Here is an 18,113-nt window from a genome sequence, read left to right as displayed (position 1 = left end):
AAAGACTCCTCTTGTTTAAAGAAGAGGTCACCTTTAGGCTTTTCATCACTTCCTCTGGAAAGAACCAGACACTGAAGTCCTGCTCCTCATCCACCCAGCATGAGGACACATGTGTGTTCTGGAGACAGGGAGCTCGCAGGGCTCATGGAACAACTCCCTGAGCTGCCCCTCTCCTGCTGAGTGCATGCCTAGAGGACCTGCACACCCAGCTGAACTGTCCTGGAGAGTCCCAGCTGTCTCTGATGACAATCTTCTGTCTCTCTGAGCTCTTTAAAGCCCTGTTTAAGCAAAAAATAAACAAACCAAAGTGGAAGAGAAGGGACCTTCCTACAACACACAAGGCTCTGACACCGTGGGGGGGTGACGGCTCTGCTACTGCGCGGATGAACCCGAGTGTCTGGAGGGAAGAGCTGCCGCACATCGTGCATACACGGCTCCGGCAAGGGCTGCCAGCACCCAGGAAAAACCTGTCTGAAGCATGGAGCTCTCGCACACGTGCAGAGGCACTTGCTAAGCCACGAGAACTGTGCTGCAGGGTATCTTTTGCCTTTTTATTGTGCAGGGATTAAGGCTTGGCTGCCTTGATGAGAAAGCTGCCCTAATTGCTCCCAAACTCTCAGCATTCCCAGTTAAAACCATTTTAAAGAGACAGGAAAGGCAATCAGAAAACAGCTCCTGCTCCATCCTTTAAAACAAACTTAATTTTAACACCTAATTCTGCGCAAAATACAGACTTGTTCCTATGTTCTTGGCCAAGCTGCTTCTTGGTTTCAGTCTCGCAGGGTGGGAGGCTTTGACGACGGAAAAGCAAAGGCTGTTGAAGGGGATGAAGCTGGGCTGAGCAGCGAGACTGGCACCACTTTGCTGCTTCTGCCACTCACCTCCTCCGTGACCTTGGGCATGTTACAGCCACACCTGGGGCTTTGGTTTCCCTGCTTTTAAAGAAGGAGGGGAGACAATAATTTTCCTCCTACACATCATGATTGAAGACACAGGACCGCAAAGTGCTAAACTAAAAAATAAAACATTTTCCAGTAGCCTAATGACAGCTCTGGAGAAGTAGCGGAATATATCCATTTTCCCCCATCTTTTTTTTTTTTTTTTTTGAGTACAGCTAATGAAGAGAAAAGAAAGCCCCTGCCCTGGCTGCGAGCAAGCAGCGGCCGTGAAAGCGATGCGCCGAAACGCAGGAAACATGCAGGAGTGCAGGAATTTGGTTACGTGGCTGTTTGCAAATTAATGACTAAATCAATTAGATGAAAGCATGGGATTTCTCTTGAGGAAAGCCTGGTCACGATCGCCGGGAGAAGGGGAGGGGTTGTGGAGCAGGGATGACATAACCACGTTTTGCGAATCACCAGCAGTGTGCACGCTTTAATCCATTAATGGGGTTTTTATCTGTGATCATAAAAAGCAGGTTACATTCAGCCTGGAAGGGAGTGAGGGTTGGAGGAGAGGGGAGGGGAGAAAGAGCAAGAGACAGGGAGAGAGAGAGAGACGGAAAGCGAGGGAGAAAGAGCACAATTCGCTCGGTGGATCGCTTGCAAGCTTGGGGCTGATAATTAGGGCTCTCGGGAGAGCAGCTTCTCAGAATAACCCACTCTCCTTCCAATGGACCGAACGGAGACAGTGGTTCAGTCCTGCTGATATTTTTTAAGCCCTCCTCGCGGTTTGATGGGCATTCCCAGCGCTTTTGTGCACGTCTCGGGAAGCGTTGACGTGGAAAGGAGCAGCGAGGAGGGGGAGGTTGGAGAGAAAAAAAAACCCCAAACCTGCGGCTCTTCTAAAAATACGGAGGGCATGCGAGAACGCGAGCAGGCTGGGGAGGAGGGCACGGCGAGCGCCCCTCGCACCATGCTGCCCGGGTGCTGGCGCGGCGCAGTTTTGGAGATGTCCCTCCTGTGACTGGACGCACCATGAGCATCTGGGAGGTGATCCTGGCTTTCGTGGTGGTGGTGCTGATGCTCGTGGCCCTGCTGGCCAACGTGCTGGTGCTGCTGTGCTTCCTGTACAGCGCCGACATCCGCAAGCAGGTCCCAGGATTGTTCATCCTCAACCTCACCTTCTGCAACCTGTTGATGACCGTTTCCAACATGCCCCTGACCTTGGCTGGGATCATTTACAAGAGTCAGCCGGGAGGAGATCAGATCTGCCACGTTGTGGGCTTCCTGGAGACTTTTCTCACCACGAACTCCATGTTGAGCATGGCAGCTTTGAGCATTGACAGGTGGATCGCTGTGGTCTTCCCTCTCAGTTATCACTCCAAAATGAGGTACAGAGATGCCGCTCTCATTCTGAGCTACACGTGGTTACACTCGGTGTCCTTCCCGATAGTGGCAGCTTCTCTCTCCTGGGTGGGTTTCCATCACCTCTACGCCTCCTGCACCCTGTACAACAAGAGACCGGAGGATAGGACACAGTTTGTGATTTTCACTGGGGTCTTTCACGCCCTCAGCTTCCTCCTCTCCCTTATAGTCCTGTGTTTTACCTATCTAAAAGTGCTGAAGGTGGCACGGTTTCACTGTAAGCGGATTGACGTGATCACTATGCAGACCCTGGTGCTGCTTGTGGACATCCATCCCAGGTAAGGTGCCTGTGCGGTCAGCAAGTGGGACTGTTCACTGCAGAGGACGGGAGGATGGGGTCTGGTGTTATGTTAAATACAGCCTGATCTGTATCATAGCAGGGGATGGGGAGGGGGAGAAAATAAACATCATTCTTGCCAGTTTCTGCTCTGCATGTTTCTTTGTTACTTCCATTCGTTTTACTGTTGTAGAAGCAACTCTTTTTTTGTGATGCTTAAGGGCTTGTTTTGGGGAGAAAGAGCAAAAAACCAAGCAGTTTTGGCTGAGCATGCACTTCCCTTCGAGAGAGCGAGCAGATCACTGCCCTTTGTCTCCGAAGGTGGATTTAGTGGTCAATAGATCTGCATTTTTTGGCACTGTCAGCCCCACACGTTGCCAGACCCCCAGGAGGGAGCAGGCTGAGGCTGCACATGTCAGAGCTCGGAAGGGAAGCCGGGCTCTGTGTGCCGCTCCTTCTCCCGGCAGTTTTCCCATCGCTGTGCTCTCCGTAACTTTATCTTTCCTGAAGGCAGAACTGTTAGGGAATAACATCTGCAAATGCACGCGCTTGAGTGCCTGTACTTAAATCCAAGAGACAGAGGCTTCGGTAGCAACGTTAATATGACAAGCAAGGGATGTCTAAAGATAATCTCAAATGTCTTCAGGCAGGATCCTTGTGCCTAGATGTAGGAAAAGTCTCTGGGGCTGGGAGGATAATGGGCTTGAAGGCAAGAATCAAATGGGTGCTGGGATGCTGTGCAAAAGTCACATCAGGGGTTATGTACAAACTAGAAATCTTGCATGAATAGGTGATGTCTGGATATGGAAGGGATGCAGGTTTGGCTGGAGGACGGAGGGTGGGGGAGACAGCTTTCCCTGGGTGGGTAAGGGGAGCACAGAGGTAAAGCTGAAGGCGAGCAAGCCTGGATGGATAGAAGTCCAAGGGTGGTGCTGGGCAGGCAGCGATCCTGGTGAGGAGCTGGGGAAGGTGCCCCGGGGTGGAGGAAGCCAGTGTGTGCCGTGAGTACGCGATGGCTCTGCCCACGAGAAGTGGAGAGGAGGAAACGGAGAGGACCGAAACAGGCACGGCTGGAAGGACGTGGGACCAGGCTGGTGAGAAGGGAGCAGCAGGACAAGACAGAGAGATCTGCCCAGGAAACGGGGATTTGAGGAATGAAGCTGCATGGCTGAGGCAGGATGGAGCGGGACAGGGTGGGTGATGGATCAGCATGTCCTGGCTGAGGGCTGAGAGGCTCTGACGAGCTGGGGTGAACGGGGTTGAGACCCAGCTATGGCTAGGATGAGGTGGCAGAGTCAAGCAAGCTCTGGAAAGGGGAAACCAGAGCCACTGGTCACAGGGTGGAAAGAAATCAGCCTGGTTTACTCAGAGGAACTGAGGGCTGGAGCAGGCGATTGGAAAGGGAAGTATCTGATGTAGTTTCCTGGAAAAAAGGGAGGAAACGGTTTGGCTATGTTGGGTAAGAGGGAAGCAGTGAAGGATGCATGTGCTGCTCGCGAGGAAGTCAGAGACGAGATTGTCAGGTCCAGGCTGTCAGAGACTGGAGCAAAGGGAAGCGGCTTTCAGAAAAATGCTGGCAGCTGGCAGTGCAGGGGGCGTCTGATACAGGGGAAGAAGTCTGCCTGGAAGGGAGGAAAGCCCAGAGCAGGAGAAGAGGGCAAGTCCCACGCCAGACATCCCACCTGACCCCCCCGGGCTGTCCTTTGCTCTGCAGGCTGGAGGAGAACACCCGCTCCCTCCGCTTGCAGCGGCCAGGAGCAGAGCTGCGGGACTGAAAGCACATGTGGCTGTCCTCAAAAAAAAAGGTCATGTTTTGGGGATTCCTGAGCCTAAGGCAAATAAGTCTGAAAGGATTAGGGCAGGACAGCACACTGTTAGAGAAACAGAAACATTTGCTCAAAATTCTCCAGTTAAGCTGTTTGATCTGTCTCTTGACCGAGAATGCGGAGCAGAACTTCGGGCAAGTCCTGTTGCTGTTCTTGAGAAACACATCCATAAATTTTCCCTTAGCCCCCAAGTCATACGGAGGAAAAAACACCTTTCTGCCCTACGTGCAGTCTAGTTGCTAAACTGTGCCTCGACTGGGCTTAGTTCCTGCATCTCCCATGAGATGTGGTGGTTACTTGCAGGGCAGTGTCACAGACCCGCTGGGGCTATTCAAAATCGCAGACGTTATACCTAAAGTATGCCTGGACTGCAGAGCAAAGTCTAGAAAAAGGGCAAAAATCTCCACGGTATTTCTCCTCCTCTGCATTTTTTTCTGGACTAGGTTAATTTGAGGGTGTTCCCGCATTTTGTAATCATCTCATGGAGAGGTGGATTCAGTGAGGCTGTGGGAACGATACCTCCTTTCTTCAGAAGAGACAGAGTTGTAGGGACACTGCTGAGAGTAATCTGTGTTACTCACCATTATTTATCTCTTGCATCAGGTCATTTTAATGCTTCTCTCTAAGAAAGGAGGATGTAATCTAATTTTCTAGACTCCAGAAATGGTGGTTGATTTGGCCCATGGTGGTGCTGCCTTAATTAGTGACAGCTACTGCCGCTGACAGGGTTAGACCTCAGGTTGCCTTCCCTACAGTGAGAGCTACACAAACGTTGCAGGTCTCCTGGAGCAGTCAGTGATGTTCATAAAGCTCTGATATAACAAAATCATTTCTTGAGTTATATAAGTGGTATATGTACAGGCAACATCGGTGTTTACCATGGTATCTAAAAGCACAGAGATGGATGCTGGGAGAAATGCATGAGAGAACAAAGTTGGTAATCCCACCTTCGGCTGCTCTGACTTCTCTGGCTCCTTGCACTTCTCTGGTCTAGTATCAATGCTGAGAAATGTGTACAGACAATTTTCTGCTTCCTATGACTCAGAACCTACCCGTAAGGGTGTCCAGTGACAGGCGTTACGACAGATGCCTTTATTACCTGTGACTTGGAAAGACACGAGTGATCTTCTGAAGATCATTCGAGATGAGCACAAAGGAAACCTCTAAATACCACACAAAATCGTGTGAATGTTTGGGGCACACGTCCTTTCTAGTTAGCTCAGGCATTTTTACTGGATACTGCCTTTTCTTGACTTTGTTCTTAAGACCAAGATATCTTAGGCATTGCGAGAGGTTTGGGCAAGACTTCATTAAAGTGCTTAACCTGTGTATTTCTTCACCCAAATTATCTATACTGTCTGTTTGGTGTATCCAGCTTTACAGATCTTAAAGTCCAGTAACTCATAAACTTTGTTTAAAATACCAGACCTTCAAAGGGCTATATCTCAGAGTTTCCAGGATATTAAAATCTTTAAATGAAAGCTGAGACAATAATCCGGTTCTATTACTAGTGTTACTACTGAAACTTGCATACATGTTCTTATCTCAGCGCATAAAAGGATGTGCAAAAGCAAAATACTCATCTGTGTACATTGTCTATATGAAAGGATGAGACAAAATACCTTCCTCTGTGATGTGGTATTTATTAGCTACATCTGGAAAGGCTGGAAAAAAGAAATTGGTTGAAGTCTATCAATACTTCCCAAGTTATGTGTGAGCTCTGGGAGTCAAAGACAGCTTTGTATGACCCAGTATTGAAAAGATATTACTGGGGAAACTGTTAGAGACAAAAAAATACACCTCCCTCTACACCCTAACACCACCCTAATTGAACCTACTTTGGAGATTTCATTTCCCATATCACTGTGTGCCTGGGATACTATCAATTTAATAACACAGGTCTTAAGTGAAGCTGTAGAACCTTTAAGATCATCTGTCTGCACCAAAAAATACTCCAAGTTCTCCAGCTCTTGCAGAACTGAAGGCACATAGGTTCCCTTAAAAAGGTGGATTTTTTTTTTTTTTCCCCTTCTCAGCTGTCATTTCTTGTTGCAAATAACTCAGACTTAGAACACGTAACACTTTTAGATGTGTTTTCATTCTGCTCAGGCATATTCTTTTAGAGCGAGATGATTTGTTATTCCAAGCAGTAAAACCGTTTCCTCCAGTATTTTGTTAGTTTTGCCACCATGGTAGGTGCTCTGGTGACTGGCAGTGTGAGACCATATATAAAACAGACCAAAGGAAACACATTTTCTTTAACAAAATGAAAAGGTAACATAAGAACTCACTGCCACAGAGATCACTGAAGCACACTGAGATCCTCAGGACATAACACATGTTTAGATGATGATCAAATGTTCGCAGATATGACAAATAACATAAAAGTATGGCCATAACCCTCACAGCCCTTAACATACGAGTGGAACCTGGCAGTGAGTCATCAATTACAAATTTACAATAAAAACAGAGAGACCAATGCCAAGCAGTTACAAAATGTAACGTATGGGTCAGATTGTTCCGTTTGCCCAAGACGTGATTCCTTTACGAAGAGAAATGTGCAATGAGTCAACACGTAGCAGCACTGCTAGGCACTAGAGAGGGATTTCAGGAACACAGTCTGGCTTTGGTTTTGTCCTTTCCCAAAAGGTCTAGTTCAGGTACAGGCGGATCTGAGGCTCTGGGAGATACAACTGGTGCTGCCCATCCAACCTTCCTGTCTAGAGAAGGCATTAACTCATGCACTCCCCTCAAAATGCACAGCCAACACAGGAGTTACACAAGAGGGTAGAGGAGGAGGATGGGTTTCCACGTTATCACTCTTGACAAGCAAATGTGCTGATTTCAAAGGGGATTTCCCACAGTGGAAGAGTGGTCTCAGCCCCCTGCTCCCATCACCTTGCTGGCACACCAAGGGTCTTAGCAGCTCTCTGGTGACCTGGTGAGATGATCACTGGGAAACTCAAAGGAGCAGCTCTTGTCCTGAAATGTCACAGGTGGGAAAAAAAAAAACCAACCCACCAGAGTGTGACTAATATGCATCTGTTTAGTCAGGAATGAGGCTGGTTTCAGGTGAGGAGTCAGAATGTCGCAGCGCTGTGGGTTTGTTGTACAATTCCCAGCTTTGCAAAGCGTTCAGCGTGGTGGCTGTGCAGAGCTGTGCAGGGATGCTGTTAAGTATTTATGGCCACAGAAGTCACAGATATGGGATATAGAGAGTGCTCCAGCCTTGGGCTGAAGGTTCAGAGCATGTTTTTTCCCATTATGATTTTATTGTATTTTATTGCTTATCTTGCTGGGAAGTTTCTCCTAAGACAGTGGTGTTGGATTTGCTGTTTCTGGGGAAGTAGCATGCTGCCTACCCCTCTCTGGGTATTTTCCACATCTCTGAATATCACGGGGCAAACTCTGGCCTGATAATACAGCTTACAGTAATTTCAAAAGGAGCTGCGACTGAATTCAAGGCTGAATGTCACCAATTTGGCTATATATAAACCGATATAATGGGGGTGCGTGCATATAAATATATAATCATGTGTTTCTCAGTAATTGTTTTTGGAGGGTAAGATGATCATGCAATGCATTAATATTGTCCCATATAATCGCAGTGCACCTGGCGTTGGCTTATGTGAAAGCAGCACTTACTAAACCAATCGATTTCCATCATTCCATAAGTAAAGCCACTAAAATCTGCTACCTGATATTATGATTCATGTTCTTGTTTGTGTTGAATGTCACACAGCGTAAGAGAGCGTTGTCTAGAAGAACAAAAGAGACGGAGGCAGCGAGCAACAAAGAAAATAAGTACCTTTATTGGTACTTTTATACTTTGTTTTGCACCTTATGTAATTACAAGGTAAGTGTGATCCTACATCCTGGAAAAGACTACTGAGAGGCACTCTTAACTCAGAGAAGTAGGGCACGCTGAACCAGAATATGATTCAAGTCTCCTGCGGAAAATTTTGGGCAACGTTTCCCCTCCGATGACAGAGATTGCATTTACTGAGCTAACAATAACTCTATAAAATGTCATAGCACTCATTTGATACACTCCTGATGCAGCATGTGGGCCAAACTCTCTCCAGTTAGTCCCGTCAATACGTTGGTCACATAGGAGTGATTTAGGAAGTCAATCTGTAGGATTTTGCAGACTGGTTTTGGGTAAAATAGTCACCGACTCTTCAGACTGCCTCCCTGGTTCGGGGGGTGATCTGCAGGGGAAGACACCTGTCTGAATAGGTCAGACTGTAAAAAACTGCTCAACAAGATCCAACTGAGAACATGGTCCGCAGATTTAAATGATAGTTTTGTCTGCTGGATAGAGTTTAATAGTCATAAACATCAAATATGAAAGCTGTTCTGGCTCATAGTTAAAAATTCATCGTGATTTATGGTCAGATGTCCTTATCAATCTACTAGCTTATCTTTGGGAATTACTCCTGTGGGAAACATCAAATTACTCCTATGAAACATAAAGTATCAGAAAGTGAGAATATCCAGAAAAGTGTTATCTAGTTGTTGAAGGAAGTTTACAACTTGTGTTCCTTATTAAAAGGCTCTGGAAAAACTGAAATGCTGCTATGCAGAACAGAGAAAGAAAAAAAAAAATAAAGTATCTATCTACTATTCTTATACTACCAAACTAAAATTATTGAGGCTGATTTCTGTCAAACTCAGATCCATCACAAAAATAATAAAAAAAGCTGAATTAAGACTCAGTATAAGTGGTCATGTAGCCTACCCCAAGTTCAAGTTCTTCCAACTCAGTATAAATAAGTCAAATTTGTATTTCTAAGAAAACAATTCACAAGTAGGTCTTATAGTCTCTTGATAAAAAAAAATGGAATCCTGCATGTCACATTGATTTTATGTTCATGATAACAGCCTATGGATTCAGGCTGTTTATTTGTAACATTGTCGCGAAATTGTTACGACTGCACTTGCAACAATGTTATGTCTTCACTTGCAACATTGTTACAAATAGTGTTCCTAGATTTATCTTCACTTTCACTTAGTAGTCACATGAAGACACTCCATGCCACGTAATTTAAAAGGCTATGAAAGGATGTACAATTATGGACGTTTAGCCTTAGTTCTCAGGCTATAAGATATTAAAGCACTCGTCTCACTGCAAATGGTTAATTTTTGGTTGATGTCGGGTCTCTGAACCTAAAGTGAATCGTCGCAGTCTCAGCATGGCTTGCAGCTCCGTTCTGAGCGATGCCGAGTGCTCTAACCAGAACTGTCACAAGTATTTCTGTGCCTCTCCATAGGCATCTCAGCCCAGCATTCAGGCACCACCTCCCCTTAACTCTGCAGAATCCCAATTTGTGTCCCAGTAGCCTTAAGATACGGAAGAGGGATTAGAAAAATCCCAAGCCTCCTCCCTTTATTCCATACAGGGTTCACTGAAATGTTCCCTTGAGTCTTCAGTCTGTTGAGGACTAATAGGTTTGCCACAGAGAGCGATGATGAGAAGAGTCAAAAAGTGGGGTCCCAAATGCACGAAGATGCTTGCCAGCACCGGGATAGGCTTGGGCACCAGCCAGGCATGCCAGGAGGGGTCAAGGCTATCACTTCCTGGCCTTCTGAGTTCTGACACGTCTAGGAGGATCAGTGCACAAGAGGCTCTGGGGAATTCCCTCTTTAGCTGCTTGAATTCCCCCTCGAGACCTTACTGGACCCCACGCTGCATGGACGGGTACCCGAGGACACGCGTTACTGCGCTTCCCTGTGCCTCACGCATACGGCTGAGGATGTGGAAGTCAAGGGGATTAGGAGGCTTTGGGGCTTAATTATGTAAGCAAGTATTATTTTCCAGACTATGTCCAGCGCTTCGTATTCACAAGATCGAGGCAATCAGTCGCAGCGCACGGCGGTGCAAGGCAGGGAACAAAGACAGCCGATGAAATGTATGGCTCTGCCTGGCGTTTGAACGGCCAGCTCCAATCAGCAAAATGCTTAAATTAAACACACTTGTAAGTACTTTGCGAACTGAGGCCTGAAAGCAGCAAATCACGAGGTTTTACTATAACAGTTCTGCTTCCACTCTAAAAACAAATAACTGTCTCTAGCAATTCCATGAAGCAGTGGAAGAGTTGTGCTTATAACCCCAGCCAGATAAACTCTTCTATGGGTAAACCAGACTTTCGCAGATTACATTAAGATAAAAATCAGATTAGGTCCGTTTTTATCAAGAAAATTCCCTTCTAATTAGTTCAGTGGCTGACCTTAAGTAGTAAATCAGTCGAATCTGATTCTTCTTGATTCATTTTCCACTGTACCAGTATGACAGATGTATTACAGCATATTGTGTATTTCCAGGCATAGCTTGTTTTTTGGTTTATAAAAGTTCCATTAGTACACATCTCTTCTTTTGCTATATTTATCATTGTGCAATAAAATAACATTGTTCACACCTCCAATTTCTCCAAGGAGTAAGAAAAATTAAAATAAGTAATACCAAATTCTAATATTCATTTCCAACTCCAGGCATTTCATACTGAAATACAGAACTTTGCTCATGTAAGTTAGTAAGTGCTGTCAATGTCTGAAGAAAATGGCCTTAAACTAAAAATCCTGATGAAATATCAGAAAAAAATTTGTAGCCCCAATCCCTCAGGTTACAGAGGAGGATGGTGGAACAGGCAGAAGAAGATTAAAATTCTCTTGTATCATGTCTGTGGGGCAAGGAGGAAGCAAACTGTGTTCTTAAACTGATTGCCTTCCCTCTGCATGCAGATCCTGCTTGGGTAAACAAGCAAGCTCAGAATTCCCCTGCAAGTTATGTTCTTGTCTATCTGGGCATATAAATGCACAATTTTCCTATGCAATCCTAGGCTGGCATATTCGAAGCAAGTGGCTTTCTAGTCTTCATCAAAAGGCTCAACTGATGTGAGGTAGAGATTTTTGTCCTCCTGGACAGAAAAACCTTCTGGTACAAGCTGGACAGCGCTGCTTTCGATCATCATATCTCTGCAATGTCTTGCTGTCCCCGTATTTCTGTGCTGACAGGTGGTTCCTGCAACCGAGGGGAACAGCAGTGGCTAAAAGCAACTGTTTGCAAGATTTGCAGGTCTAGCTACGAGAGTCCAGAAGGCATACTGATTCCTTGCAGAAGCTGGCCGGTTGTAACATATGCATCACTTAAGAGGCAAAACTGGCTAAGGATAAATCAACTAATGATCACTGTGATGCCATTTTTGTATAGAGAAGTAATCATTAAAATAGAGCTTTTTCCCCAGCAAGACAGAATGCAAAAGATTCAGTCTACCAAGCAATAAAGTGAAAATAAAGCAAAATCAACATAAAACTCATGGTCAGCTTATTCATATCATTAACACGAAAGAAACAACTGAGGTCTAATTCTGATACTATGGGACTTGTGAGGGGAAAAAATAAAACAGAATTAGACAGAAACAGACATGTTAGGAATGCAAGCTTAAAGAGCTGATTCAAACTCTTGAGGAAAGGACTGAATCTCTTCTGAGAACTTATTCATTTACCAGCTCCAAAATGCAGTGCCAGCTTTACTTCACTCCTGAACAACAAGACATTTTAGCTTGTTTGGGACTCTAGTCTGTTTAGAGTTTTCTCCATAACTCAGTTAAGTTCTCAGGTTTAAGCAACACACAACAGAGATGTCACTGCTCTAGTAGCCTGTAGCTGGATGTATACACGTTCAGTAAAATATTTTACTAAAGTGATCAACTGCACATGTATATAAAGGGTTTTCAGTTTGTATAATCTGCATAAAAGATCAAGGCGTTAATCTTCAACACAGCATTCCCATTTGTTTACTGAAAGTGAATAAAATAATTGGATAGCCATTTGACATGACATGCTACAGAATTATAAGTTTCTAAAATATTAACCAAGTATCGCAGCTTATAGATTTGAAATAAAAAGGTTTCACAGACCAAACAGTAGAAGACTGGCTTATGAAAGCAAGATAGGGAATTATGTAGCTGAGACCATGGAATTTAATTTAAAGGTAGCACTGAAATATTAATGCTCCTCCACTGAAAATGTCTTCTTTTTGGCTGAAACATGTTGTGATAATTGAAGCTATGCATATAATTTCCCTCATAAATGAGAAACAAACCCCTTTTTCAGAGGCAATAAAGTAACGTGATATGCCATGAAAGACCAACATTTAATTGTTTGTACATGAAGTGAAATTGCATAGCTCAGGGTTTGTCTGCATTTGTGTTTGCTGCTTGGTATCTGCAAATGTAATTTACTATAAAAAGCAATACATAAGAATTGCAAAATGTGTAAGTATCAAGGACACTTAAGGAACATAATCAAAGAAAATATTTCTAATTGTCAATAAAAGTGTAGGCTTTTTAGCTGATCATTTAATGAAAGTAAAATTAGCAAGTCTAGGCTGACTATCTTGAAGAGTCTATTTGGTATGTTTTAAGTGGAGATTCTTAACATCTCGTACAACTGATTGACAGAGACTCAGACACAAAATTGTCATATTTTGGTCATTCAAGACATCTACTGAACTTAATTAAACTTAATTGAATTCACATCTGTAAAGCATTCAGTAAAAGTAAATCAACGTGATGAAATTCAAAATTCAAAGAAGGCTTCAAAGATGTGAGGTGGAGAATAACAAGAAGGAGGATGGCTCATGGTAGATTACAAAGTAATACGACTCAGTAGATGATTAGTTTCCAAACACTCAATTCTCATTTTAGAGCATATTAAAGTAGGTGTCATAAGCTACATTTTATTAAACAAGAAAGAATGCACCAGATGAGACCCACCCCCTGCAACTTGAGTAGATGATAATGATGTCTGAGTTTGGATCCTACTTTGTAAGAAAGACGTCAACTGTGAGTTACAGGGAGAGCCTGAAGGAACAACATTTGTTTAGTCCAGATGAAAGGAGAGAGAACTGGAGCAGATGGAAGTTCTTTGGTATCTCAAAGTTGGTTACAGTGATCAGCTGAGCCAAGTGACATCAGTGGAGGGGTAAGAGCAATTCCCAAGTGTTTTCATGTAACATAGCATGGTCTTCTGAAATATCTCACATCTCTGTGAGCCCAAAGAACATTTTGGCTAATGTCAGCACCTCTAAAAGCATCATTGTACAGGTGTGCCTCACTTCCAACGGAAGTGATACACAAAGTGATCAAATTGCTAACACAAAACACCCAAAACTATGCTCAGTATTCGAGTTACCAATACTGTGGTGGTGGGTAAAGCCCCAGCACTGCCTGCAGACCCATGGTGCTAAGCCCAGTACACATACCTAGGAAGAGACAGAGCTTTTGCCATGGAGTTTGCAGACCAGGCAAACAGGAACGGAGACAGAAGCTCACAGTCAGTGGTGTAACAAATTAAGACTCCTTAGTCAGACTTTCATGCTCAAATGACTGGACCATGCCGTTTGCCAACGCTACTTTAAACAACACGACGTAGTGAAAGTTTATGGAATGAGAATAAAATGACTGAGGAAAAAAACCCTCATTTCTAAACTGATTGAAGTACCAACACTATTGTCATTGCTGCTGCAGGAACCACACTTCATAACGCTCCCTGGAAATGACGCTTTGTCTGAAGAAACATTAGCAATTCAAGTATTTTCCAGGCAGGTTTAAGAGCACCTCCTGCTGCAGACAGTTTCACCAAAGATCACATCTGCCATTGCATAGTGGGGCTCTCTAACAGCACACACGGCTGTTCTTTCTCTAGAAAAATCAATAGTTTCTCAGCAGCTGTACAGACATATTGAACAGAACTGCCCTTCAGTGTTGCTCAAAGACATGAAGAAAGAAAACTTTGTGGAGTTATCAATATTTCACTGTCAAAAATAATCTAAGTCTCGGTACAAGTGAACTGTCTGTGCTAGTGTAGGTATGAGGAGTAAACAAAGCTTTTACCTCTCTCCCTTCCTCCCCTAATGAGTTAAAAGTTTTGTGTTGCTAAATTTGTTGCAAATTGTTATGTTTGGCCGTTAAACTGACCAGTTTTTAAATTCAAGATACATTATGCCGTCTCTCACTGATGAATTTTCCTTCCTTCTGTGCTTATTCTATGACCCAGACAAACCGTTTAAAGGCATGGAACTCGGTCTCTAGGAGCTGGACTGGCTAAGAAAGCTTGATAGCACCAGCAAGGAGGTTTCTCAGATACTCCAGAGAGGAACTAGAACCATGAGTTCAGGGTAGATGTTGGATTTTCAGACAGCTAACAGTAGGGGAGTATGACTCCCATGAGACCAAGCAATGACACTTTTGTCTTGATTTCAAACTTTAGTGCTTGAAGTATGGTTTTGCATCAATACTTAGAAAATTATATTAGGCTATGCAGAAATAATTTTTTATAATACTTGTGGTTAAGCTTGCTGTCATGATGGATTCAATGCTGACAGTAAGTGTGAAAGTCAACAGGAAACATACCTGGGGAGATTATACTCCTTCCATTCTCTTTAGAGTTACATTCAGTCTGTGATGAACTTCAGCTGCCAGAAACATGATGCTATGACTAGAAAAATGCCCAAAACAAAGGCACTAAATAAAGAAAAACACCAAAGTGAAATATCAAATGAGAAACTTTGTTTTCTAACAAGAGATCTTACTAGGACTGAAAACCTTAGAGTCGTCAGAGAAAGTAACACACATTGTCCATATGGATAAGTTTTGGCACAGAAACTAAAAGTGTAACGGTTGAGGGTAGGTTATGTAGGAAATGATTTTATAAGTAGAAGCAGCATGATATTTTTCATCAGCAGTAAACATTCTGTGAAGAGTTGACCTGCTTACCTCAGAGTATTTATGATCCCAAACAGGGTGTTCACTAGACAAAACAGGACGAGGTTACGGTGCTCTAGAGAAAGAGATACCATTTTGTCAAGTAACTTGATGGCCTGAGCAAGCCAGATGAGTTCAAAATCCAGCTCCACATCAGAGATTTGGAGCCAGTTTTTAGTCTCCAAGAGGTGTATTCCAATAACAAATAAATAGGCTCTTTTGAAGACTGCCTCGTATCCTGCTGGCGCTATTCCATTTTGCACTAAATTCTTCAACTTTTATTGAGACAACACAGCCAAGGTCCACCTTTAGCCTCAGTAAGTGTATAGCTAAATGTACAGCGTCAAGGATGCCTTGAAGTTTGGAGGTCAAGACACTCTAATGAGAGCTGTGTAGTCCCATCCTTTGGAAGAAGACCTCAAGTTTACATTTCCAGTCTTAGAAACGTATAAGAGGAGCACTACATTCATATTTTCATGAATATGTTTTTCTTTTCTTGCAATTGCCCAGGAATAAATTGGAGTTTTTCAGGGGTGTGTGGGGGGGTGAGTGTGTCATTGGCTTACCTTTATGCTGTTGCTCCATGTTTTTAATATGAATAGTCACTCTTTCAACCTTCCTCTTTCCACAGACTTGTTGAATTATCCTCTGTGGTCCACATTAATTCCCACTGGGGAATCATTTCTAAGTGCTTAGCTTACAGCAAAGTTGTTTCAGACCCTTTTGTGTACTCTTTGCTACGGCATCAGTACAAGAAGACATGGAAAGACATCGTAAACAAGATCCTCAAAAGAAGCTCCATCAATTCCTCCGCCCTCACGAGCGAATCGCACAATCGGAATATATTGCAGCTGAACGAATGAGGAGCCCGGTATGGGACTTACAAGACACATAAAACAATATATGGGAAACAAAAGTAACTGGCCTATCCCTAGAAGCTATTCTCAGCTGTCAAGCTTTTGGGAGGCAGTCACGGACAGGTTGAAGGCCAGCCCGTGTCCCTCCAGTAGCCCATGTAACACCTCTGGGAGGCATCCTGCCTCTGGTTAAAGAGTGCTATCGATATGTGGTCCGACAGGCTTTGCAAATGCAAACCTCCCATTGAATTCCATCAGCAGTTACACATACATACAGGGTAAAAAGCTAGTCGTCGGCAGAAGGACTCATGAAAGTGATGGGAGCAAAATGGTGCCATCGTAAGATTATTCTAAAAAGCTGCACAGGGAGATTTGTGCTGTATTTTTCACTGGTTGCTGGTGAGGCTCCCTCTGATGGAGCTGCCAACCTGGCTTAACAAAAAAACCCTCAACCTAGCTGCTTGAGTAGGTCTTGAATAGAAAAACTCTTAATACAAAAAGCTTAATGGGAAAATCTTTACCTAGATACTCATATAGTGCCCAACATAGCTTTCAATCTCTTCTGATACATATTTTTTGTACAATCCTATAGAAGTGAAGGAAGAGAAAAATCACATTTGAAGTATGCTACAGGCTGGATTCAGCCACGTCTCCTCTAAGTTTCTGAAGTAACTTCCACAGAATCCCATAAGTTTTCTCCCCATTAAATGCAAAACCAAAAAAATCTCTTTTTCTAGAGTGTAATTGATCTTTTTTTTTCCCCTACAGATCTATTACTTAAAGGAAAGATGAGCCTAAACCTAAGTTTAAAATTGCAATTTCCAAAGCAAGTGAAGAAAAAAAAACTAGATCCCGTCCCCATCACGCAAGCACGGCTGATCATCTGAATCCACATCTGAATGTGCAAACCCCAGGAGGTTTCAACATAGATCTTTATAGCACTGGCTGTAGCTCTGCATAGGAATGTTATTAACGTTTACCAGGCATTCAGTTCAGCCTGCAGCTAACATAGCCCTAAATACCACAAAAATTTTCAAAACCAGGACAATCCTACACGTCCCACTTCCTCAAACACTGCCGCAGTATCTTAATTTTTGTAAACATTACACTATTTAGTTCATTGTAAGTAAAACTACAGCTGGTAAATGGCTTCACCACTGTCACATAGACATATGGTGGTGAAACCACCCTTCAGTGACTTATGATGAATTGCTTTCCTTGGTGTGATTTTCAGTGACTTCTCTCTCAATTCAGTGAAAACCCTACAAAATGAGACAGTTTTTCAAGTGTTTTCTCATTAAGATGTAGACTATTAGAAGCAATAATTAATCATTTCTGTTGATATGATTTTTTAAGAATAATCAATTTCTAAAACAAACCGCATTAAAAAAGTATGTTGTCCTCATAAACTCTTGCAATTACTTTCAGGTAGAGAACTATTGGTTTCAAATGCTTCACATTCATGCTTTGATTAGCAAAAGACTCACTACCCATTCTGACCTTAATTCTGCAGACATTTCTCTCCAGAAAGTGACTTAAAGTCCATAAGACAACATCAAGTTAACATCAGAAATGAAGTTAGTTTTTCCTGAACAGGTCAAGAAAGCTTCTGTCCAGTAGCTATTAAGTACATAGCTTCTTTTGTGGAAGAAGCTTTTTGCTTAAACGGCAAACACATGCCCAGATTTTGAATAGTCTTAGTTAATTAGATGTCAAGTGTAATAAAAGCTGACATAGCTGGCTATACCACCACCTACCCTTGCTCATATTCTGTCAATACTGTATTGAGAAAATATTGTCAGAACCGTATTGAGAAAATATTTTCAGAACCATATTGAGAAAATAAGGCCCCGAATACTGAATTACTTTTTAGTTGTCATCTCCTGTGTCCCCCAAGCAAAAGACACCGGTTGGTACCTGTTGCTCTGCAGAATCCCTGACACCAAAGGGTAATGAGCTAAATCAGTATATTCCCTATCACGTAGGCTAAATGTCAATATCAGTCATTTTACAAACATTAGCGTTCTCCACTTTGCAAACTCTACCACGAATATCAGTCTTTGATAGAACAGAAATTAAAG

At 43.3% G+C, this 18,113-nt stretch overlaps 1 protein-coding gene across 1 annotated transcript; it reads left to right on the top strand.

The window, feature by feature from the left end:
- Positions 1-1,916: 1,916 nt before the first annotated feature.
- On the top strand, positions 1,917-16,038 carry GPR26 (G protein-coupled receptor 26). Its single transcript, XM_009990798.2, has 3 exons — positions 1,917-2,584; positions 8,152-8,265; positions 15,807-16,038. Exons 1-3 carry the CDS (start codon positions 1,917-1,919, stop codon positions 16,036-16,038), a joined length of 1,014 nt encoding a protein of 337 aa, XP_009989100.1.
- Positions 16,039-18,113: the final 2,075 nt, after the last annotated feature.

Source organism: Tauraco erythrolophus, chromosome 9 (assembly GCF_009769465.1).
Source record: "Tauraco erythrolophus isolate bTauEry1 chromosome 9, bTauEry1.pri, whole genome shotgun sequence".
NCBI lineage: Eukaryota > Metazoa > Chordata > Aves > Musophagiformes > Musophagidae > Tauraco > Tauraco erythrolophus.
The sequence above is the reverse complement of the archived record's forward strand: the minus strand, read 5'-3'. Positions and strand labels throughout refer to the sequence as shown.